Genomic DNA, 24712 nt, shown 5'->3' with positions numbered 1-24712 from the left:
ATTGTTATTAATGCAACACTTTATAACATTTGTTCAACTTTGTTAAAAGGGTAGATGTTGCTTTTTAATCCATTTAAAGATCAATGTTTTTGAAAAATGTTGATTTATTTTTTAGGCTCTTTTAAAAATGCAGTCTTCTTTATGGACAGAGGGGCAAAAAATTGTTTGTTTTGACCATATTAGTGACTGCCATATCCTTTTTTTTGCCTATCGGTATTTATGATAGTTACATGACTCCTGTTTACTTGTTTGCTTTTGAGCCGACACATCATCTCCCCCTCTATTTAAAACACTATCTCCTCCTTTTCCTTTGGCTCTCCTCATCCTCCAAGCCAGCTCCTCCTCCCCATCACATCCCGCACCCTCTCCCACCCAGCTAACCTCAGATGTCTGCAGCTCTCCACAGTCCTCAAACACGCCCTTCCCCTCACTTTGGCTCTCGGTTAGTTACTTTTATGAACCCCAGCAGAGACACACCGGGAAGGTTCCAGGAGGTGGTGGCAACCAGCACAAGGAGCTGTCAATCATTTACTTCAATCTTCATCCAGAAAACAGAAAAGTGAAGCATCAGCAAGGTATGGCACTTAAACGTCATGCTCTTCTGTGCCTGCTGAAGAGTGGGGTAATGCTGTAATCCCAAGAACATTTTGTGAACGGACAGATTCTGCATAAAAAAACATCTAAACTGCTGCTTTTGGTTAAATATGTGAAGAAGAAAAAACAGGAGCTTTCAGGAGGAATCTTTTCATTTCCAGCTCTCTGCTCCCAAATTGCTCTGAAGATAAGAAGCAACTAATTAGGTGCAAGAATTTTTTTTTTCTTCAACTGTGATGAGTCACTTCTTAAGTAAGAAAATAAACATAAAAGTTCATCAAAGTAGGGAAAAACTTTCCTCTTGTTAGAAATAGGAAACTTGTAAGCTGAGAGTATTCCTGTTGGAAAGGAATTGATTTCATTCGTTTGGAGCGCTGGTCAGCACCTGCAGCTTTAACGATCATTTATGGCAAGTCTTGGACGTTGGCTTGCAGTAAAAACTAAAAAAAAACACGTGGATGTCTGCGCCACCAGATAATCAGATTTCTCTCCCCTCTTATATTCCTTCTTACAAGGCCAAGAAAATAAATCATGTGTCATGCAAACTTGGGCATGGTGGACATGGCAGATTTCTGTCATTGGCAGGGATGCAGCATCAAAAAGCGCAACCAGTGTGTGATCTCATCATGAGGCTAGTGTGTTTGCGCGACAGACAGCTGGGCTTAATGTGAAATTTACTGTTGTGGTTGCTGGAGCTGTGAACGTGTGGTAGCACAGAATCCCAGTCCAATATAAATTACCTTATGAGGGTAATAAAGTGTGTGATTATCATCGCCTGGATCAACATTTAAAAAAAGTCATTTTAAGGCACAGAGTTGACATTTTTATTTATTTAAATTTTATGGTGCATTTTTTGGGGGCTGCAAACATTGTTGATTTGATGCTGTACTTGTTTTTGTGACCCCGTTTCAGCTAAGATAATGTCATTTTTAGGTGGCTCCTGAAGCTTTGGTTTTCTGATGTCTCCATGGTTAATGAAGGGTTTTTCCAAACGTTAGCCCTTTACTTTGGTTTAGCTAAATTGTTTTTTTGTGTGTTTGATTCACTAAATACACAAGAACCGGTTTACAAAAACTATGCAAACTGTACAATGAATGAACTCAGTAGGGGTGGAATTATATAAGCTAGCTTCTGCCCACTCTTTTTCAAGCAATAAATCAAGCTCTACATGACTTTGGTTAATGATCATTATATTTAATTAAGCACATTTGACTTAAGATTTCTGTAATGAGTTTGACAAATCTGTGTGATTTCTTTTTTTCTTTATTGTATTGACTAAAATTAATACTTGAAATAAATCAATCAAATCTAATCTAATTAAATCAAAGATCCCAGTAATAAAATAGGGTAGAAACAGTTGAATCTGTCTATAAAACATTTTTCTTTGATCACAGGGGTTTTGTGGCTTGTTTATAGGCAGTTTGCATCAGTCTGCATGTTTTCTATTCTCAAAATCTGCCAAACAATGTGTCACGTGCATGCTCTTCTTTTTTGGGTTTAAAAAGGAGGGGCTAACTTTTTTCACATGAGTTAACCTACTCTGTATCTACACTGTTCCTGGCTTTGAGAAAAGCAGATCCTAAAAATATCACCGGTTGAGTAGTTACATGCAGCAGTATTTATAGCAAGAGATCTCATTCATGTTGAAATGTGTTCTTTCAATCAGGATCACAATTTCCAACTTCATCTTGAGTTGCTTCAAAGAAAGTCTGTACGCTTACAGATTCAGATCAATGCATAAAACCAGCTGGAATCCTAAAAAAGGAGCCCTCCCACTCAAAAAGGATACAATAAAGGAAAAAAAATATGCTAATTTGCATCACAGGCTGAGGATAAACTGTTGATTTTCAGTATAGCTGCAGAGAATTGTCCTCACTAATCAACAAAAAGAAGCTCCAAATCATCTAAAGCTGTACATCTCCCTCATGTTATAAGAATGGAATATAGAGTTGATTCATTTTCATGCATATTTTAGAGGGGAGAGGTGGTCTTGCCATGGCATCCCAGATCCCAGCACTCCCTCAGTCCATCACCCCCAGAACTGGCAGCGTCTTCTCTGACCAGTCTGGCTTCTATGCACTGGACTCAAATGTACCAGGTTTGTCGAAGCTGATTCTCAGCAAGCTCAACATGAAGGATTATGGAGAGTACAGGTAAATGCTGCTTTCAAAAACTTTTAGAGTAAAAAAAAAAAAATCACCATTGTATCAAACATTGTCCTGTTTTTTTATTTTTTTGTAGGGCTGCAGTTCAGGAAAAGCCTAAAGGAGTCACATTCCGCAACTACAAGGAGATGTTTCAGAAGATGGAGGACACCTTCAAGTTCTGCACTGGCTGTAATAAAATCCCAGAGCACTTGAGTGAGCAGCAGACTCTAAAACGCTGTGTGAAGTGAGTGCAAAGCAAAGTATCCCTGAGGGGGAGGAGGTAGCCTATAAACAGGAGGAGAACACCAATTTTTAAAGAAAATTACTAAAAAAAAAAGTAGAAAAACTATCTTTCCATGCTGTTAGTACTTTATACTTCACAAGAAATCTTGCAAGATATAAAAATTTTGATGCAAGGAGTTCCACACAAGCACTCAAAAAGGTAAAAAACATAAAACTGAATGTAATACAGCCCAACATAAAGTTTTGTTTTGCTAGGTCTAAGCAAATGGTTTCTAATTTTTGAGTTTTCATGCATCTTATTGTAGTTAATCTTGAATACAGTGACAAAGACAAATAGGTGGAAATGACTCTTTTTACAATAAAATGTAAACAAAATGAGAATACCATTTTAGTACAGGGTGGACCATCTTAACAAATCCCAAACTTGCATTTATGCTTAGAAAATGAATCTACGTGTTTCTTTTCCAAAATAATGACAGTGATTGTCGGTCTAAATTTTAAAATAGCATCAATAAAAATTACAAAAAAGTTTTCTATTGATGGAGCAAAAGGATTTCACCTCATTAAATACTAATTTCATTATTTCTAGATCCCAGCTCTTAATGAGACGAAAAAATCTCAGCTGTGCTGATTTTGAGAAAAATTTGGAAAGGTGTATAGCTAAGATCAGTTAAAACAACCTGTTAAAATATCTTGCATCTTTAAAAACCATGTTCCAAATCTTTACACGCATCGCACAGTTTGCTGTTCAGTTTTCACCACAGAAGTCGTCCTTAAAGTCATCTATTGCTCAGGAATTGCAGTGAACTTACATCAACACTTTCCAGCCTTAATGGCTGCTGAATATCTAAATATTTTAGGCAACTTAAGCCTCAACCGTCCTTGTTTTATCCATGCAACCACAAAGGGGGGATGTTGTTTTGGCTTTGTTGTCCAATAGCTGTCATATGTAAAGAATTACCAACTGCCATTCTATCAGCAGCAGAAAGATAAGCTGCCGTAAAGTGGATAGCTCTGCAGGACTGCAGCTCTGTGGACAACAGCCAATGGCAAATATAGCAGAGTCCCCTGACTGTGATTCATCTCTCTGCAACTCGGCAGCTTATTAAGAGCAGCTTAATGCAGTTCAAAAAGTCGCCCGTCATAATAAATCTATTAAAAAAAGACCAGGACTACGGGTTTTCCACGAGTGCAGTTCTTTTTGTAGCTCTCCTCTCCTCTGTTGCACTCAGCTTTTGATAAGCAGTCCTGCACTGGCAATCGGTTAACATTCTCAGCTGCCACTGCCTCTCTCTGTAATCTAACCAGAAGCAGAAGCCGTTCATTCAATCTGACGAAGAAGCACAAATGCAGACAGAAACCATCAAATTACCACCCACAATCCAACAGTGTCTGATGCTGACCTCATCTCTAATACTCAATATAAATGTAGAACATTTCCATCCACTTGCAAGGCGTTCTCTCTCTGTGTTGACGTTCTATGAATATTCTCTTTGGCAAAGTACTCCACTGTGGACAGGGATAACAGATAAACTGTCTCATGCCATTTGCATTTATTTGTGGCCATCTCTACAATGTAAACTGTTTCTAAAAGCACTAAGTGTTCCTGCGCTGCCAAGCTTTTAGTCCAACCCATCACCTCATCTCTGAAACTTGACATAAACGGATTCCAAAGGTTTTTTTTGGTTTTGTTTTAAAGTTGCAAAAGTTAAAGAGTTTTTTCAGATTCACCAAAGAAGAACAAAACATTCTGATTTCTGCTCTAACAATAAAGCAGCTTTTTGCTGCAGCTGATAATCCTTTTTTTTATGGTGTCACTCAGCTCAAATAACTTTTTGTGAGCAATTTTTTTCAATGGTTTAATCGATGTAAAGCAAAATATATTTCAGTGTTCTTGTTTGAAATAGAAAGAGGCAGATATTCACATTTTTTTCACGGCATCATCAATGTTTGTATTATTAATGGAATTCTCCTTTAATTCTCTATAATTCTCCTCTGTTGTCCCAAAGGTGCTTGAATGTGTATTACTGCAGCAAGGACTGTCAGAGGAAGGACTGGCCTCAGCATAAGAAGGCCTGTACGACGCTGCGGCTGGTGGCCATTGACAGATTGGTGGAATGGCTGATGTTTACAGGTGAGGGATCTTGAAATAACCTCCAAAAATGTAATGTCCATGATAGAAAGCGTTTTAGAGTTTGCAAATGAAAACAATTAAAGGAGGACATACAAAGAAAATAAAGCTTAAAATTGCATTTCTAAGTATTTCTTTGTTCAAATGGTAGTGAATCAGTAATTGCAGACAAATGAATCCTCATGCGTCTTTTTGTTCCTTGTCTGAGCTGGCATCTTTTGTTGCACCATTAATGTTAGATACGGGGAAAAAGGGGCTTAGGGTTAGCAGGAGAGCAGGTGGATGGGGGCAGGCTTGCTCTGTGCTAACGGTCACGCTCATAACTCAGAGGCGAATTTCTAATGAACTCCTGTCGCTCTGCAGAAACCGTGTCTTAGAAAATGACACTTGTTTTATTTTATTTTATCTGAAAACAACATAATCCTAATTAGAAGAACACTGGGAACGCTTTTACAATGGATTAAAAGCCAACAGGATCTGGTCTTTTCCTACAGGAAGCTTTAATTAATTAGAAATCGTGTTCCTTTTGCAGGAGACCTTCCATTTCCCACTGAAAAATGGAGCAAGTCTCCAGATGAAGTGAAGAGCTGGAACGACTGGATGCCCATGCAGGCGAACCTTACAGCACATCTGAGCACTATCTTGTCGGGTACCAACATGGCAACTCTATGGAAGAACGCAGTCAGGCCACAGCCTAATGAAGCTGACCTGAGAGGATCCTTGTGGAGAATTCAGAGCGAGTTCCTCTCCAGGGTTCTCACAGTCGGTATGGCCATCCGACGATTTGGTTTGGACCCGTACGCAAAACCACTTACTATTCACCTAGCAGGCGCATCCCACAATGAGACCATGGGAGCTAGGTTAACTGACTATGACGAGCTAAACAACATGTTCCCCAAACACCAGGGAATAGAGATAGTTATGGTGGGACCTGAGGTGGTAGACGGCCCCATCATGAGACCTCCTCTCGTAGCGTTTGGTCCAAAGGAAAGGGTCTACATCAGTGCATTTAAGGGCCTTTACCACCAGTTCTGGGAAGCTGTGGAGGAGAAAAAGGATGCAGCCAAACCGGACCTGGTGGTTGGATTTCATCCTGGTATGTATGCATCAAAGTCAATTGGACAATCTGAAGTCAAAATGCTTTTCTATCAACTAGCAAAGATGATAATAATCATAGCTGCTTTGAGGAAGTACTTGAAGGCCCACCCCAATAGAAAATTGTGTTTTTGTCTTTTATTTTTCTTTTTTCTCATGATGGAGGACTTGTATAAGGAAAATTAAGCTTGAAATTGCATTTATGAGTATTTCTTTATCCAAATCATTGTGAATAAGGAGCAGAGGAAAAAATGGTAATTGGCAAGCCTCAAGCTCCCTGCGCCACTTCATTCTGATGCATCCACTTTCAGACAAACGGCAGGTTTCTTGATTTTGGCTGAAAATGGTAACACGCTTATTTAAAGACTTCTGGAAAGGCTTTTAGAAGAGATCAAAAGATGATTGGAGTGGAACTTTAAGGGAAAGTAGTCGGCCTTTTTGGAGAACCGCCACCTTCCTCCCTTTATGTTGGATTGACAATGACTTCTTTTAAGGAACAGAGGCAGAAGGAGATGTTTAAATCACTCAATGGAGCCTAATCAATACTGCCAGGTTTCTATTGAAGAATTAGGGGATAAATAGAGGCTGCAGGGAGAGAATTTGGCATTCAATCGCTGGACTCAGCACGAATGTCAGGATGCTAGCCTTTTCGAAAGGGAGTCTCTGTTCTTTGTCAAACGCAGGGACTATAAAGTCATAGATTTGAATTTTACCTGCAAAAAAGCAAATTATCCTGAAAAGTAAAATGAATGAGAATGTTTGACATCAACCAAGTCATTTCCTACTCAGGCAGAAAATGACATGTTAAAGAAGGGTACAACTCTGCGCCCAACCTGGCTACTGACTGTTCTCTGACCTTTTAACGTGCAAATCAGCAGTAAATCCCAGACTTAAATGTACGAATAACCCCAGGCTCAGTAATCACCGCAGGCTCCACCGGAGCTAAATATACAGGAAACTGCTATCCTGCTTGTAAACAGCCTCAGAGCCTGGCTGGATTTTCTTTTTTTTTTTTTTTTTTTTTTTCCCCCGCCGCTGGCAGAGCTATGCTATTTTTTTTTTTTCAGTTATGGAGCAGACAGCATGATGAAAGGACTATAAAAAAAAAATTAAAACACTTTTGGCGTGTGCATGTGTGGAAATTGGATGAAAAGCACAGATAAATCCCATCCATTATTATTATAAAAAGAGAGTTAAAGAGCGGAAAGCTACAAGGAAAAGGAATCCACACTTGGGGTACAGGAAATTTCGATCCTGTCAGAAAGGAAAAGACAGTGGGCTATCAGCTTTCACAAAGGAGATAAATGTGGACTGTGCAACATCATCTATAGTGAGGCCCAGCCCTCATAATGGGACCTCTTTGACACTCAGATTGCTTGTCATACAGTGCACATCTTTTCATACCTGAAAACAAAAGAAATGTATTATCATCAACAGCAGTTCCATTAACCGTTTGACCCACAAATCCACTGTTACCAGACCATAACTCCTATCATTAACAGGCAGACTCTATCCTCTCTTAGCTGCCACATCTCTCCGAGGTGTAAAACCATTTGGTCCCTTTTAAACGTTTATTATGGTGGAAGATGTGACCTCTGGGATTTTTATGTCATTTAATCAAAACCTTCAGACCTCAGAGACTATCTTTGTGCTGCTGTCACAGGAGCAGGAGTTAAAAGTCTCCCTGTGTTCTGCTCTCAACCTCAGTAATCTAGCTGAAGGGCAAACTTTTTACCCCTCTCCCCCAACCCTCCAGATCATAGGGCAAACGACTAGTACAAACCAGATTCCGTATCAAATAACATCTGTCACTTAACATGCCAGCGGATTATGGACCCTGGATCTCAGCTGACTGCAGGTTTTCTATGCAGATTCAGAGTGTCACAATTTTTCATTAGATTAGAAGTCTAAATCTAGTTTTTTATTTGTTTAAAACAATAACCCATAATTAGATTTTCCAGAAAGAGCCGAAAGGAGGAAAATAATACATTTTCTTCCGTCTGTTTTGACTTGAACAGTCTGTACAGTCAGGCAGAAAGGTTTGTCAATATTAGTCAGAGTGTTTATGCTCAGGATGTGAAATTTATCACACACCGAGCTGCTTCTTTTGCTCATAAAAGTTGATGACAGAAATAGGATCTTTGAGAAATGTGAAACTTTTTTCAAGCAACGAATGGTAAAGTGGAATTGCACTGTGGGAAGAAAATGTAGATTTCCAGGTTTAGTGCAAAGGACAAGGAGTTTGAAACCTTCACATATAATTATAAAATGTTTTTCATTTTAAAACATAATGTATTTTTTGGTCTACATGGTTCATCAAGCAGAACTAAACAGTCAGATAGGTCCAATTTTATTCCTCTCATTCACAAACAGTGAGTCTGCGAGTCTTCTGACTACAATACCCATAATGCTCCAGCAACACTTCAAGCGGTGCAGCTTCGTAGTTTGCCAAAGTCGTACTTCCGACAGATATTTTTTGTGCTTTGTACAGAAAATCAGTTGGACCACAACCAAAATTCATACTTTTCTATTTTTGGAAAATATTTGGGGATTTTAAGTGCAATTTATGGTCAGAAAAATCTGGCATGGGTCATTTAATTAGCTCGGATTTTTTGGGAAGTCCTTATTTCAGAAAGTCTAAACCCTGCAGATTTCCCAGCAGCCCATCAGAATCACCTGACATGAATATACAGATAAAATACATCTAGAAATGTCTCTCTACTTCCACTACTTCCTGTTGTATAGAAGACTTTTGACTAAGTTTATAATAAATCTGTAATGAAAAAAATTCTCTGTACTTACGAAAGGACTTTCATAATTAATAACCCTTCTGTTTTGAAAAAATATGACACATAGGGTTATTTTGTATCTCATTCTATACTCATTTGAACAGTTTTCTTATCATTATTGTGTTTGAATGCAGGATTTCATGCCAACCCGGGTCTGTTAGAAGGTTGGTTGCCGACACTTCTCCTGCTCAGAGATTTTAACATCCCCTCTCTCTTCACCATGTATAGGTAAATCCAGTTTAATACTTTTGCACTCGTTTCATGAGCAGAGAAACATTCCCCTGCCCTCTGAGCAAGCTTTAATATTTAAAAGATGTTATGCTAGAGGGTCCTCATTAACTTATTTTCGACACCATCTGCTAACTCCTCCAGAAAGACTAAGTATAGAACGGGCAGCATCTCCTCCTTTTCATTTTCTGAGACCTAGATAACCCCCACTTATTCTTCTGTTCACGCTTTGTTGTGTTTTTTTAATTTATTTTTTACTTTTGTGATTTTTTTTTTTTTTTTTACTGTTAATCTTCTCCACCTTTGCACACAGTGAAATGGAGCTTAAATGTTCTCTGGAGATCTTGCTGGAGCTGGAGGTGCACGTCAGAGACAGTGGACCCAATCCTTTCACCTCACAGAAACCGGAACAGGTCCAGTCCTGCCCAAACAAAGCTCCAGTCTACTGCAACTCTCATTTCATCCGGTTCCAAGGACTGCTGCCTTGTGAGGACTTGGAGGGTTCGGTTCCAACAGCAAGCAGCTCATCATCAAGTTTGTGAAAAAAAACAAACAAAACAAAATATAAACTGATTCGTGCTTCTGCTTTTCTGAACTTCTGACTTTGATTTAGAATGTTCCAACCCCTAAATCTGACAAGGAACCGGCTGTTCACATTTAAAGTGGGTGCTGATTTTAAGAAATGTTAACGTAGTATCGGGAAAACTATTATTTGAGCATTAATAAAGTTGTACTTTAAAAAAAAAAATCAGATGTATTTGGTTTAATGATGTCTATAAAAAAACACTTAAATTTTGTCTCTGTTTAGGCTCCAAGGGGTTACATTACTTGGTTATTGTTATGCGACTTTAATGATTCCAGAATGAGTTCTGTCATCATCTGATATCACTGACCTGATCTGTGCACAGAACAATTCCCAAATCTCACAAGGACCTCATGCATACTCATTATAAGGGAGTCTCTGGTTGTCTAAAGTTTATTAAGAAAATTGTATTGATAGTTGTTCTGGGGAGTAGAAGTGCTGTTGATTTTGACCTGTTAATGACCTACTTTAATGAAAATCGTGTTTTTAACATGTTCTTGCAGCATTTCTTTCATGATGGAGGACATGTATAAAGGAAATTAAGCTTACAATTGCATTTCTGAGTATTTCTTTATTCAAATTGTAGTGATCAGGAGCAAATGCACAATTTGGATGGAGCCTGTTGCTGTGATGTTGGCGCTACAGTCAGTGAGCCTCATGCTCCCTCCTCCGCTCCATTCGGATGCATCCACCTGTAGAAAAATAGATCCATGCACATCTTCGATTGTCTGAGCTGTCATCTGGCTCAAAGCTGTACAGATGGATATCTCCAATACTGCTCACCATTTTGTTGTATTGGTAATGTGAAGTTGGGGTTGTGAGGGGCTGTAAGTTAGTGGAAGAGAGTGAAACAAAGGAATGATGGGAATTTGGGAGAAGCTTACTTCACATCAGCAATCCCGCCCACAACTAAGATGCACATTTCTGATGAACTACTGCCCCTTTGGAGAAACTAACTACTAAGAATGATCAGAGTGGGACTTTAAAGGATTTGTTTGCTAAATGTTGGTACAGTGAAGCGCAGAAGTAAAGTGCAGAAGTGTCCATTTTTTAACTGCAGCTCGTTAAAATATAAGAATGTTATTTATTTCTTTTTAGAGAAAAAGAAGAAGACGAGAAAAGAAATCTTTTATTGACTTACTATGGGGAAAGGGAAGTGCGAGCTTATTTTGGAAAGAAAATATTGCATGATCTCATTGCAAAGTGTTAAATATATTTTTCTTTTTTTAACCTATTTAAAGAAAATCTATGATACAATTGGCTTCTTTTCTTTCATTTAAAATAGATTAAGATTTTCTTGTACTTTTGGTTTTACTTTGACAGGAAATCATTTTCTTCCATATAAAATACCTTGTGGATGGCAAAGAAATAAACAGAGCAACAGCGGCCTCTGGTGGTCACATGGTTTCAATGCACCCAGGTTCAGACAGGGTCAGTTTTATAACCAACACCCAGTGGGGTATTTAAGCATTAGCAATGTGGGTAATTGCTCAGCGTTGCTCACACATATGGGAAATTTAAAAAACATGCTTGTCTTTTGTGGCATTTTAAATTTCTGTTTTGTGTTTTAGTTCTAACTTAACTCAAACACAGATAATGGGAGGGGTCTAAATGCTTCTTTTAGCAGGGGCAGGACAGGAGGCCATTTAAAACTACAACTGCCTCCTTAGGCTTAACCCTTGTGCTATCCTAGGCACTTTAACATTGGGAGTTGGGTCATCTAGACCCACTAGACAGTGCGCTGAACCTTTTTTCTTCAATGATTTGTGATCTTCACTGGTGTCCATGGATTACATGAAATCTTTCCACCTTTATCCACCTTTGTCATGGTAGGGAGAACGTGTCAATGTAAGGGTGGGGTCATCTAAGATAGCACAAGGGTTAAACACACGTTGAGAAGTTTTCATCTTTATAAACACAAGAAAAAAATCCACAAAATTCGAGATTCTTTGTTAGAAACGTCTTCTTATTATTATATGGAAATACATAGGAAGAGTAATGGTGTCTAATTGGGATGAGGTTTGAAGTATAGTAAAGCTTATTTCCTTTGCTACTCATATTATATAAGAAGGCAACTTTTAAGAAGAGTCTGGATCTGTCAGACTCTTCTAGAAGGCAAAGTGGGGCTACTATATCTGGCACATAGCCCCCCCTTTCTATCCCCACAACCCTCAACAGGCTGCTCAAATATCAAACCAGAAGAAGCTTCTTTCTATGTCCCACTCATTCACAAAGACGAACATGACAGAACCAGGGAGGTAAGGAGAACGAGTTTCACGTGTTTAATGTGAAATGTTGCTTGATTCTGCCAGCTTTTGCATTTCAAATTTAAATCCATGTTTTACCACGTCTCCTATGTTGAGCTGGAGCTGTAAAGCCTTTTGATTTGATTCCACCAGAGCTGTTCAGGAGACCAAAGTCAAACCCATGGCTTTCAGGTCTCAGAAGGAGATGTTTGAGAATATGGAGGAGTCTTTTAAAGTCTGTGCTCACTGTGAAAAACGACCAGATCAACTGTCAAGCTCACAGAGCTTAAAGCGCTGTGCCAGGTGAGTCAAAAACAGGTTTTATCTCCCGGAATTCTAAAAATAAGGAGTTATAAATGCTTTCCCCTTGTTTCCCCCCCCCCCAGATGTCTGAATGTTTACTACTGCTGTAAAGACTGTCAAAAAGAGGACTGGTCCAAACACAAGAAGTTCTGCTCACAGCTCCGGCTAGCCGCCATCGACAGGGTCGTGGAGTGGCTTGTGTTTAAAGGTATCGTCAGTAGATTTCAAAAGTTATTTTAGCAGTATGCAAAAGAAAAACAGTAAAAAGATCAATATTAGTCAGCTGTGTCCAGCTCGCTTGTCTTCTTTTCTCCCATCAGGAGATCTTCCATTCCCCACGGACAAATGGTCAAAGCCCCAGTCAGAGGTCAAAGGTTGGGATGACTGGCTTGTCATGCAGGGAGACCTTAACTCACGACTGGATCTCATTGTAAATGGGGAAAATATGAAAAACCTGTGGACTGATGCAGGCAGGCCAAAGCCTAGTGATGAAGAACTGAGGCAGTCCCTGTGGAGGGTCTGCAGTGAGTTCTTCTCCAGACCCCTGACGATAGCTTGGGGAATGAGGCTGTTCGGCCTTAACCCCTGTTCCAAACCTCTCACTGTTCATGTTGTGGGAGCGGGCCACAACGAGACCCTGGCGGCCCGACTGACTGACTACGACGAGCTCAACCACATGTTTCCAGAGCACCAGGGCATCGAGGTTGTCATGGTTGGACCGGAGGTGGTGGACGGCCCCATTGTGAGGCCTCCTCTGAGAGCGTTTGGCCCCAAGCAGAGGGTCTACATCAGCGCCTATAAGGGCCTCTACCATCAATTCTGGGAGGAGGTGGTGGAGAAGAAAGAAGCAACCAAACCGGACCTGGTGGTTGGATTTCATCCAGGTAAGAATTTTTCTTTTTCTTTTTTAAGACATCTAATTGCTTCCCCTCAAATGAATGCTAATGTAATATTTACTACTCTTTTTTTAATGAAGGCCTCGATGCCAGACAAGCTTTGGACGAGGGTTGGCTTCCTACACTTCTGCTCCTCAGGGATTATGAGATTCCTTCTCTTTTCACAGCTCTCAGGTGGGTTTTAGCTCTGGTGTACCTAAAATTAACAAGGAATAATGAAGGAATCGTCCCTCAGACATGATCAACAATTTCATGAATCAATCTTTGTTTTAAGTTTAAAAGATGCTTTTTGAATTCCTAAGAAGCAAAAATACAATTATTTCTAGAATATGTTATAATGACTGAAAACAAGTAAGTTTGGGCTGATATTTGCTGCATGCAGATGTTTTTTTGTCTTCTCTTTCTTCTCACGTCGTCTCTAAGGTTGAAGTTTGATATCCTCTGCTGCTCTTGTCACTGATGTCTGTCCTCTCTGCTCAGTGAGACAGAGATGACATACTCTCTACAAATCCTGCTGGAGCTGGAGATGGACATGAAGGGTAGTGGAGCCAACCCGTTTGGGTCGCTGAAACCAGAAGTGCTGGGTGGTTCGTCTCCCAACAGGCCTCCTGTCTACTGCAACTCACACTACTTCTGCTTTCAAGGCCTGTTGGAAACTGTCGAGTTTGAGGAACCAGAGTAAACAACAACTGCATGAGCACTTTACTGTTTAGAGTTCTTTATATGTTACAAATTTAAAGTAATTCAACATTCTTTAACTGTAACATTATGTGGTAAAAATGCTTTCTACCATTAACCAATGACTTTTTAATTCTTCATCTTTACTTTGAATCATTCAAATGATATTGAAATATTATTGAGGTGTCAATAGAGAACAAGTAGACTGAGTAAATAGTCAAATCTAGTCAAATTTCAACTTTTGTATTCTGTTCATTAGGTTTTAGCAGAACGTCCCTGCTCCTTTGATGAAAATTACATGAATGAAGATTAAATAAAAATTCAAAAAAAAACAGCCACACTGAAAAAGCTTGAGATCATTTCTTTCAGGAGTATTTATTTAGAAATTATGCAGTTTTAATCGTTAGGTCCAGCTTAGAGTTATGTGCAACATTTAATTGACGATGTAGGTACACAAAAAAAGCAACGTTTGGAGCTACAGATTGGTATCACAGCACTACCCCTGTATTATTTAGGTTTCATTTACTGCTTGGATGATGCTGTATGTCATCCCAAATAGTCTAGAGAATCCCTCTACACAATTATGAATTGGTCAGCTGCAACTGTGGAAGATCTATGCCGCTTTCATTGTACGCTAAGTTTTTGTGCTGGCAGAATGAGCACAACTCAAAAGAGAAGAAGAAAACGACAACAAAAATGCTTGTGGCAGAGGCGGGTCATTGCAGACCGTCTGGTTGGTCAGGCCACCTGGGATGGCAAGAAACCAGGAGGATGTAATAATTATTGGTCTCCACCACAGTAAACACCAGGAGAAGTGACAGTTATTTATTCGGTGATCAGGAATCTTGATAGGTGTTTTAACACATACCTGGAATCTCATTCACGAAGATACAATGCAAATAGATTAGTTTCCCATTGAAGTCCACCTTTGAGTGGAGAATGCTGAAGTCATGACTCATAAACCTTATTAGTTTTTTTTTTTTAAGTAAAGTTGTGTTTTATTTATTAAAAATCGACAAAAAATACGAGAGTGATGAAAAAAAACATTTTGTATGAAAACAGAAATGTTGTCACATCCCTTTTTTTATAGACCTTTCTTTTTTTAGAAATGGGCATTCGAAAACATTAGCATTTAATTCGACAAACAAAGGCTGTAGAAGCTGCTAATTTTAAGTTCGTTTAAAGTTACAGATCCCCAACAGAGTAAAAATGAGGTCCAGTGTAAAAAGAATAAGATTCACAACAGTCATAAAAGCCACCATGAACTGAATGGCCCAAATGCAGTAGCTGGGTGGGCATGTTTTAGGTCGGGGATTGTTTCTGAACATGAACACGGGCCACATGATGGCTGCAAATATGTACAGCAACACAGAAATCACCAGGAATATGAACACAAACCTGTCCAGATTGAAAGGCAAACATTGTTTTAGTTTTTTGAAGATGTTTGTGGCTATGATCACAGGCAGGATGGGGAAAGGAATGATATAAGCGATGATACACAGGATCAGAGCCGGAGAATCTTTGTAACCAGTCAGCGACACAAAAATCATGCAGCTCACAAAGGCTTCCATGACTTTCCAGAATCCAGGCAGAGCAGCCAGGTAGCTGCCTTTCTTCTTATCGAAGAATTTGTCCTTCACCACTTCCAGGGTGTAGACAAAGCCAGACAGGAATGCAAAAACAGTCACAATCCAATTGTAAAGGCATGTTTTGCAGATGTAGAAGTTAGCATATGTGATGGCAACAGAGACAGTCATGAGCGTGGAGGACATGGCCATCCCTGTGGTGAAGTCCCCCCAGTCCATGCAAAACATATTCAGGATAATGTCCAGCTTGAACATCTCAATGACGGTGATGAAGAGAGTCATGATGGGGCAGAAAACCCAGGTGAACATTGCATATATCAAGTAAGTATGGCTGCTGAATCCTCTGATCAAACTCAGGATGAAGGTGATCAGACACAGGATGATCTGAGCCATGTGTAGTCCCCCACGTCCAGATAGAAGAGTGGATGGTGAAAACACAGCCTGGGAAAGGGTGTCTTTGATCCCATCCATACATCCCATTTTTGCAAAAAAAGAGCTGGCAAGAGGGTAAAAGGGCTTTGCACTTCCACGGAGCTGGTAGAAGCAATTCGTCTGATATGTTCTCTCTATGCGTGTTTTATAACCTTTCTGGTTTGCATAAAGTTCTGATACATGTCTTATTTTGACTGCGAAAGTCACCTGTATGTGCATGAAACCACAGTGTTAAATAGCACTTTTCTACCTTCCTTGAAGGCCAAAAGCACTTTACAGTCATAGTCCCATCCACCCACGGACACAGACATTCACACACTGATGGTGACTCCGCTGTCTAACACTGGCGCCAACCTACAACCTCCAGGGGCAATGTGAGCTTCACTGTCTTGCCCAAGGACACCTTGACAAATGAGCAGGCAGGACGGGAACCGAACCTACAATGTTCACAGGCTGACCGCTCCACCTCTGCACCATGGCTGACTAATACAGTAGTAATGGATTAATATAGTATTGTAATTTTAAAAAAGTTTATCTGATCATGGAATAGAGGCTATTTACCTCTGATGATATTAAATTCTCACAAACTTTAATTATTATAAAAGAGCAATAAATAATTTACTGTAGTTGTTTTAAAAAAATTGAAAATTGAATGAATGAATGAATGAATACTACAAAAATTAGTGTAAAAATGTGAAAAAGTATGGCAAAGGTTGCCACCTAGTGGACAGGTTTAGGCACTGCATTTATTGTTTTTTCTCTTGCGAGAATTGTCATTCGTCACCGTGCCAGTGCAGTTTGTTATCTTGTGAAATTCTATTTCTGTCGTTGTTTATGCTTTAAATGAATCGTGTGGGTATTGTAAATAAAATAAAAAACAACAGTTCGAGATATTTGCAGAGGTTTTTTTGTACTTTTTTTCTTTTTACATGCTAGCCTTGAACTGTACGCTCATCCTACTGTTTTTAGTCCCAAAACTGTGTACTAATAATAGAAAACATACATATTAGTACGTTATCTAGTTAACGTTTTTATTTCCTTTTTTAAAAGCAAATATTTTGGTGCTATTTTAAAATGTCAAAGTAGGAACGTTTTGGCAGCTTGTGTTTACGGGGAAGATAAACAGAAAGGACACAAGGAAGTTGTTGTCAGTAGTACTAGGATCTGGACTGGTTTGGTCACACGAAATGTGTTTTCACTGTTTCCCCTTTAAGTCCTTAAGCTTCTAAAATCAACTCTGGAGGAGGCCGTCGCCCTTTTGGAGCTGTATTTGGTCGTGATGGTTATTTCATTTTCGTGGGCCATTTATTTCATATTCGTGTCGAAGCCTCTGTTTGGGAAAGCGTAGCTAACCCAGCGTTAGCCATGGGTCGATGACAGAAACTGCACCCCAGGAGTTTTGTCGGTGCCGTTTCAATAAGCCAATTTAAGATGGATTTCTCCAAGTTTCTGGACGATGATTTTGACGTGAAGGACTGGGTGAACGGGGCTTTCAAAGTGGTGTCGAAGGAAGCTCCGGGGAAGGCGGACACGCACGCAGCAACCCTGGTGATGAAGCTGCAGCTGTTCATCCAGGAGGTCAACAATGCCATCGAGGGTCAGTTGTTTACGACAACAAATATACATTTACGTCTTTATTATTTTTACCGCTTTGCCCTCGTCATGTCTACAACAAGTCTGTATTTGGTTGACAAATCTCTTTATTATTTACAAGTAGCTGCCCAAACTTTAAACTTTCTGATGGTTTGCAAACTTTTAAACTATGGTTTCCAATCTTCCTTCTCTGTTCAGTTACATTTTTACAAAAAAATACATAGAAACATTTCGCTGCTTTAAGAAAAACTGTACAACTCGGAAAAGTAGAGCGATCATATGAACTTTTATTATATTGTGTTCTTTTTCCTTATTTTAAGGAAAGGGTATTAATTAAAAGAATGACAAAATATCTTTTGCAGAAGCTTTAGCTGAAGATCCCACTTAGTTTCTTTTTTTAATTAAAGTTTTTATTACAATTATAAAATGTTCCATCTGGAAAAACTGAAGACTGAGAGATATACTTTTAATAAAAATGATGACAAGCATTTACTTATTTTTTGGAACCAATTTTAACTGACATTCATTTCTTTTTCTTTACTTTCGAAGAATGCACATCTAACCACATATTTGTGTGGATTATTGTATTTGCAGATAACCTTAAAGATCCACTTAAATGAAAATAAAGTTTTTGGTGACTTTAATTTGTAATTTGTTTGTAGCATTTTTTTTATTAAGGAGGAGGGCATTTATAAATAAAATTCAGATTAAAGTTGTGTTACTGAGTATTACTATTTGTGACGCAGAAAATACGCTGGGAGGCCAGAGGCCCCATGCTTCTCTCCATTCTGATGCATCCACTTGTACACAAATGGATCCATGGACGTCTTTGTTTTCCTCGTCTGAGCTGCCATCTGGATCAAAACTGTATCGCTGGATGCCTCCAATATTGCTCATCATTTTTGTTTCAACTGTAACATTGGATTGGGGATATGAGGGGCTGTAAACTATTGGCAGAGAGTGTAACCAGAGGGATGATGGGAAATGAGGGCAGGCTTACTGAGTGGCAACAGTCTCAGCTGCAATTTAGAGGCAAATTTCTAATGAACGCCTGTTGCTCAGCAGAAACTCCTCTAGAAAACAATTTTTTTTTTTTTCTTTTTAGCTAAATCATCAGTTAATAATGATCAAAAGACCACTGGGAACGCTTTTACAACAGATCAAAGGATGACTTTAAAGGTTTAATAATGTGCTTTAACGGCTGACTTCTAATATCTTTACACAGAGAGCAGTAATCAAGCCCTTCAAAATATGCCGCGAGTCTTGCGAGATGTGGAGGCTTTGAAACAAGAAGCTTTCTTCCTGAAAGAGCAAATGGTCCTGGTGAAAGAAGACATCAAGAAGTTTGAACAGGACACGGTGCAGTCCATGCAGGTGTGTGAGCATCTTTACTGGTAAGGATGTTGAGGTTAGTGCTGCAGGCAGATGGTGTTTGGGCAAAAATCAACGAGGAGATGTAGAATGTCAAACAAAGAAACTCAAGTTTGCTCCTGTGAGGGAAGTAAATACAGGATAGAGGCAGATGATTTACCATGGCAACCTCTGAAAAGAGGAAATAAAGGGAGACGAAGACAAGCACAAGGACACTTTAAAAGTAATCATGCAGATGTCTGCCCACCCACTCCTTTAGAAATGTTTTTCCCTTTTACAAAAGCATTATGACTAAGTCTGACACTGAATTCTTTTCAACAGGTGCTGGTGGAAATAGATAAGGTGAAGAGTCGAATGCAGCTGGCAGCTGAGGCACTGCAGGAGGCAGACAAATGGAGCACGCTCAGTGCTGACATCGAGGAGACCTTCAAAACGCAGGTAAAACTGGTACAAGTTGTAAATATTCCCCCCATTTTTTAAAATAGTTTAATTTTTTATTACTTTCCATTAACTTCATAATACACAAATACAAATCCTTGTTTTTGAGAGGAAAGCAAAAAAAAAAAAGAAAAGTTAAAGAAAATAAATTAGACATTGCTTTGAAAAAGTTGTACATTTATTCAAAAATGTGTGTTTAACATAAACATGCCCTTAAATAAAAACTATATTTTTCATTTTCACTCCAAAATGTGTCGTTTTTTTTATAGCTAACACCTGCAGTGGTGTTTAAAACAAACTGTACAATATTACAATTATTCAGGCAAAACATTGCAATAATTTTTTTTTTGTCTTTTTAGGACTTTGCACTTATTTCCTCCAAGTTGACAAGCATGCAAAACAGCCTAGCCATGCTGGTGGACACTCCAGACTATTCTGAGAAGTGTGTCCACCTCGAAGCTTTGAAGAACAGACTAGAGGCCATGGCTAGCCCGCAGATCGTAGCTACTTTTAATTCAATGTCAATAGGTAACAATTTCTTTGTTTTGTTTTTACCTCTCCAACCTATTCCATTTTGTGTCCTTTTTTATTTGCTCTTATTAAATATACTTCCTCCTCCTGCAGAGCAAGCCAAGCTGTTTGTTAAAGTCTTCACAGAGATTGATAGAATGCCTCAACTTCTGGCGTACTACTACAAGTGCCACAAGGTAGATTGAAGTCTCCACTTTAAGCTTTTGGATTTATTCCTTTATTCCCTTTTCCTGTATATAAACCCGTGGGTGCTCTTCTGGCCTCTTTAGGGTCAGTTGGTGAGCGTTTGGCAGGATCTGTCCCAGAGCGAGCTCAGTCTGAATCAACAGCTGTCTGAGTTTTACGAAACCTTGCTCTCCACGTGGCACGTTCAGCTCCAGTGGTGCACGCAGGTGAAAAAGCCACCGTCCCCCCGGGTGTAATCTCTTTTGTGGGAACTGAAACAACTATAGCCTTTGGTCTGAAACCCTTGCAGGTGTTCAGAAACCCTTATGAAGTGGTGACAGTGCTGCTGATCCAAACTCTGGGTGCCATGGTGCCGTCCATCTCCGTCTGCCTGAGCACAGCCATTGAGCGAGCGCCCCAAGAGCAACGCCTGGAAGCTCTGCTGGAGCTTCATCACACCACGTCCACATGTGGACACCATCTGGAAGCCGCCATGCTGCCACACCTCGGTCCGAGCTTGTGCAAGATTGTAGATTTCCTTCAAAAATTGAGATCTTTATTTTTTGACAGTTTTTTATTTTTCTCGTCCCCAGCTGAGAATAACCTCTTGAAGGTAAATGAGCTGGTGTGTGCTATGTATGACCCTTACAAGGCGTATCAACTGCAGTATGGGGAGCTGGAGGAGGCTCACCTGCTTATTCAGATGAGCGCTGTTCCTCTGGTAAGACACCACACTTATACACTGATTTACAAATCATTTGACGTGTTGTTGCTTCCCTTTTTAACCTTGACTCCTTTGTTTTAGGAACACGGGGAGGTACTAGATTGCGTGGAAGAGTTGAACCACTCTGTAGGGAAGTTGTTTGGTCTGGCGAGTGCAGCGGTGGACCGCTGTGTCACACTGACTGATGGACTTGGTGTGTGTGGCCTCCTGAAAGCTCTCAAAGCCCTCTTCACAAAGTAAACAGCTTTTAACCAAAGCCTCAACGTCTCTTTACCATTAATCAGCTATGAAAAACCTGCCATATCCTAGATATAATCACGTTGTTTTCGTTTTTTTGGGGAGGGTGCCGGATTGAAACCGTCTGTGTTTTTTACGATCTGCTCTTTCCAGGTATGTGTCGGATTTTTCCACAACGCTACAGTCCGTCAGGAAAAAGTGTAAACTCGAGGACGCGCCAAGTTCAGCCGCTTTCCAGGAGGACTGGACAGCTTTCCAGAACTCAGTCAGGTTACTGGAATTTAAAAATATACATACATACAGTGGTCCTTCATTTATCGCCGGGGTTTCATTCTAAAAATACCTCGTGATTTGTGAATTCAGCCAGATAGGATTCTAGGTTTTTTAAGTCTGTGAAACCCCTCACTACACTGTATTTTTAAGACAAACATGAACATTTTCACACCGTTGTCTCTCTCAAAGTTCAAACCTGTGAAGAAGGAAAACAAAGATCTGGTCAAATATTTATGTAGGTTAGGCTAACTTCAGAAAAAAGCATGCATGTATATATATACACACACATATATACACACATACAGGTATATCTGTTGAACATCATCAGCCCAACAATTACCACTTTTGTATTGATCTTTGCAGGATCATTGCCACATGTGGAGAGTTGTTAAGGCAATGCGGGGCCTTTGAGCAGCAGCTATCCAACAAGTAAGAGAAATGTTGTTGTTTTTTGATCATATTATTGTTTTTCTTTTATCAGGCACTGAGCAGATATTCTGGTTTGTTCCCCTTCACAGGATTTTGAGCACGGCAGGTAAATATTTGTCCGAGTCATACAGCCCACGCAGCTTGACAGGCATCCAGGAGGCCAGCTCCACGGAGAGGAGGAACGCCACGAAAAACCCCTGGCAGGAGTACAACTACCTCCAGAGAGGAAATGTGGCAGAATACAACAATTTGATGGAAGTCCTCTACTCTTTAAAGGTATGGCGCAGACTTTGGTAACTAAAGAAAATTGCTCTACAGGCAACAATCCTCACCCATCACTGTGCAGGAGAAAGGCACGGGTAACTCCAACCTGTTAGCTGAGCCCAGAACAGCTCTGACCAGACTCAATCAGCAGGCCAACCAGCTGGCCTTCGACTCTGTCTTCCTGCAGATCAAACACCAGCTCGGCCTCGTGTCCAAGATGGAGGTGATTGCAGCTCAAGTTTCTCAACGATCTGATTTTGAAAGCGGATGTGAGCGAATGGATGGAGGGAGATTGACTTTGATGAGTGCTTGAAGCACTTCTCTGTGCTCCACTCTGACCTCATTCCTTTTTGCTTCTGTTAAGATTCAAGAGGCTTCTGGCATTGGAGAGAACTTCACCGAGGACTTGCCTACCTTCAGTTTGTCCCCACAAGAATACATTACTAATGCAAGTCCTGTTTAAGTCATAGTATTTTCTTAGTTGCAGTATTTGATGTGATTTAATACACTGCTATTGAGGAAGCAAAGATCTGTTCCTTCTTTACAATGTGAATTGTAAATGAAAATTGGTATTTTGTGACATTTTCCTTCTTATCTTACTTAAATTTGCTTAAAGTTCCTGACATTTTCTCCTTTTTATGTCTACAAATCAGTCATCGGCGCATATTTAACTTTTAAATCATTCATGTTTTTGCTTTCATAGTCGCTAAATTAAGGTCATTTTGGGGCTGAAGTGGTTTGATGCATATTTGCATGGATAGGTGTCACTTTTGATTCATTTAAAATGCATACAAAATTGAATTAAATGAATAGGGCTCGGTGTTTAGAAGTGTGAATATTTTTTATTCGCCCTGTCCCGTAAAAATAACCAAATTGACTGTATTTAAAAATGAGAAGTATTGAGTTTACTGTGGCAGCCTGAAAGCTTTAGGTTTGATGACGGGTGCTCCTTCTTTTAAAAACAACAGCATACAGTTCAGATTACTTGGAAAACCACTGAAGCTAGCTCCAGTTCCTTATTTTCTGTACAGATAGGGCAGTACCTGATGTCTTTGCCTCTTCACCTGGAGCCCTTTGTGACACAAGAGGATCCAGCTCTAGAGATGGCCTTACATGCTGGAAAACTGCCTTTCCCTCCAGAGCAAGGTTGGTACTAGATCAAACGTTTCCAAATTCTAGATTTTTCCTTTTTTTCTGTGCTCATTTAAAAAGTTTCACAGGATTTACCATATTTTTTCTTTCTTTCTGGGTTTTCCCTGTTCATCATAAATCATCAGCTTTTGTGTCCTTTGTGCCTTTCCTCAATCACATTTAGTCTGAAATCCTACCTCCCTCTTGTCTCAGGTGATGACCTTCCCGAGTTAGACAACACAGCAGACTACTGGTTGGGCTCCATCGCCCGGGCAACCATGCAGACCTACTGTGATGCCATTTTGCTTATTCCACAACTTACCCCTCATTCCACTAAACAGCTGGCCACAGATATTGGTACAGGAAACTAAACCAAACTTGTTTAATTGATAACATTGCAAAGCAAAGTTGTAGAAAAATATTTTTTTAAATCCTGGGAACGAAAATTTGAGTCATGTTCTTGCTCTGCAGATTACCTGAGCAACGTGATGGATGCTCTGGGGTTGCAGCCGTCACGTACCCTGCAACACATTGTCACTTTGTTGAGGGCCAAACCAGCAGACTACAGGCAGACGACCAAGCTTCTGCCTCGTCGGCTTTCCTCCACCATCGCTGCACTCCGGGGCATCGACTACTAACAACAAAAAAATCCCCCTTAGTAAACAAGAAGATAAAGGAGATCTGAACAGATGCTAAACCATTCTGTGGATGAGGCGTGTGAGAATATATGAGTGTGATTGTTATTTGGGTGCGAGCTCTTATTTTTCCTCTGATTCAAGTAGATCTGAAATAAATCTTCACCAGTGATGATGCCTTTGGACTCAAACAGAAGCTAAAAATATCTGATGATTTTCGGTTCCGCATTTATAAAGGGGTTGGAGTGTTAAAGCCTTTTTAAAATGGTTTGAAAGGTGTGTTTGATTATATGAATGCAATAAAAAATAAACCAAATTCAGGCAATTAAATTATTTAGAGGTGATATTTCTTATCTAAGCTGTTTTTTTTGTTTATTTGAATTTAATTTTCATTTAGTTTCTGTGGTTAAAAAAAAGGGAAAATGATCTTTTTAGCAAACTTTATCTTCTCATTTAAGACATTCTTTGTTATTAGGTTGTATATAAGACACTGATATGAATGGGATAATGCAACAATTTGTCTCCTTCTTTGCTCAAAGTCTTTTATTTTAATAAAAAGTTGATAAGGATTTTGCTATTAAATCCAAAGGCTGTTACCATGGAAGTGTGCGTCTTCAATTCAGATGTTTTTTTGGGCCTACAGATATTTTCATAATTGAGCTAAATAAGATTAAAATAAAGAAAAGTTCAACTGTGTTTAAATGTGAAATTTTGTTATTTTGGTTTAAAAAAAAGGATGACAAAAATATTGAAATTTAAATTTATTTGCATATTTACAAATAAAATACAACTTAGACATGTTTTAAAAGTAACATGTTTACTTTTAAACAAATTGTGTCAGAAAGGATGCAGAAGTCTGCGTACAGCTCAAAAATGATCCTCTTGTTTTTAGAAAGGTTTGTTCAATGTGTTACTTTTTTTCTTTAATAAAATAAATTTGAACTTAAAGATGCATTAATGAAATGTTTTG

At 39.4% G+C, this 24712-nt stretch overlaps 4 protein-coding genes across 4 annotated transcripts; 3 read left to right on the top strand and 1 right to left on the bottom strand.

Annotated features, from left to right (window-relative positions):
• The first annotated feature begins 272 nt into the window (after positions 1-272).
• On the top strand, positions 273-11199 carry LOC101161839 (putative protein MSS51 homolog, mitochondrial). The gene is made up of 7 exons (XM_023949140.1): positions 273-575; positions 2570-2747; positions 2836-2985; positions 4994-5118; positions 5648-6211; positions 9134-9227; positions 9541-11199. Exons 2-7 carry the CDS (start codon positions 2590-2592, stop codon positions 9767-9769), a joined length of 1320 nt encoding a protein of 439 aa, XP_023804908.1. The 5' UTR covers positions 273-575; positions 2570-2589; the 3' UTR covers positions 9770-11199.
• A 422-nt stretch (positions 11200-11621) lies between these two features.
• On the top strand, positions 11622-14271 carry LOC101161588 (putative protein MSS51 homolog, mitochondrial). Its single transcript, XM_004080512.4, has 6 exons — positions 11622-12068; positions 12210-12359; positions 12443-12567; positions 12680-13243; positions 13336-13429; positions 13736-14271. Exons 1-6 carry the CDS (start codon positions 12025-12027, stop codon positions 13935-13937), a joined length of 1179 nt encoding a protein of 392 aa, XP_004080560.2. The 5' UTR covers positions 11622-12024; the 3' UTR covers positions 13938-14271.
• Positions 14272-15102: 831 nt separating this feature from the next.
• LOC101161346 (myeloid-associated differentiation marker-like protein 2) lies at positions 15103-15912 on the bottom strand. Its single transcript, XM_004080511.2, has one exon. The coding sequence runs from the start codon at positions 15910-15912 to the stop codon at positions 15103-15105; it is 810 nt and encodes a 269-aa protein (XP_004080559.2).
• Positions 15913-17077: 1165 nt separating this feature from the next.
• Positions 17078-24692, top strand: cog7 (component of oligomeric golgi complex 7). Its single transcript, XM_004080334.4, has 17 exons — positions 17078-17548; positions 18770-18918; positions 19237-19353; positions 19713-19881; positions 19978-20060; positions 20154-20276; positions 20360-20558; positions 20643-20770; positions 20855-21009; positions 21164-21280; positions 21647-21712; positions 21802-21988; positions 22059-22199; positions 22341-22424; positions 23008-23122; positions 23321-23464; positions 23579-24692. The coding sequence occupies exons 1-17, from the start codon at positions 17383-17385 to the stop codon at positions 23743-23745; spliced, it is 2310 nt and encodes a 769-aa protein (XP_004080382.1). The 5' UTR covers positions 17078-17382; the 3' UTR covers positions 23746-24692.
• The last annotated feature ends 20 nt before the right edge of the window (positions 24693-24712 follow it).

This window comes from Oryzias latipes, chromosome 19 (assembly GCF_002234675.1).
Source record: "Oryzias latipes chromosome 19, ASM223467v1".
Lineage (NCBI taxonomy): Eukaryota > Metazoa > Chordata > Actinopteri > Beloniformes > Adrianichthyidae > Oryzias > Oryzias latipes.
The sequence above is the reverse complement of the archived record's forward strand: the minus strand, read 5'-3'. Positions and strand labels throughout refer to the sequence as shown.

Coding starts and splice junctions, on each gene's coding strand:
- LOC101161839 (XM_023949140.1), top strand. CDS start 2,590: ATGGCATCCCAGATCCCAGCACTCCCTCAGTCCATCACCCCCAGAACT. Junction 2,748..2,835: donor AAGGATTATGGAGAGTACAG/GTAAATGCTGCT, acceptor ATTTTTTTGTAG/GGCTGCAGTTCAGGAAAAGC. Junction 2,986..4,993: donor ACTCTAAAACGCTGTGTGAA/GTGAGTGCAAAG, acceptor GTTGTCCCAAAG/GTGCTTGAATGTGTATTACT.
- LOC101161588 (XM_004080512.4), top strand. CDS start 12,025: ATGTCCCACTCATTCACAAAGACGAACATGACAGAACCAGGGAG. Junction 12,360..12,442: donor AGCTTAAAGCGCTGTGCCAG/GTGAGTCAAAAA, acceptor CCCCCCCCCCAG/ATGTCTGAATGTTTACTACT. Junction 13,430..13,735: donor TCTCTTTTCACAGCTCTCAG/GTGGGTTTTAGC, acceptor CTCTCTGCTCAG/TGAGACAGAGATGACATACT.
- LOC101161346 (XM_004080511.2), bottom strand. CDS start 15,912: ATGGCTCAGATCATCCTGTGTCTGATCACCTTCATCCTGAGTTTGATC.
- cog7 (XM_004080334.4), top strand. CDS start 17,383: ATGGATTTCTCCAAGTTTCTGGACGATGATTTTGACGTGAAGGACTGG. Junction 17,549..18,769: donor GGTCAACAATGCCATCGAGG/GTCAGTTGTTTA, acceptor ATCTTTACACAG/AGAGCAGTAATCAAGCCCTT. Junction 19,882..19,977: donor TTTTAATTCAATGTCAATAG/GTAACAATTTCT, acceptor CTCCTCCTGCAG/AGCAAGCCAAGCTGTTTGTT.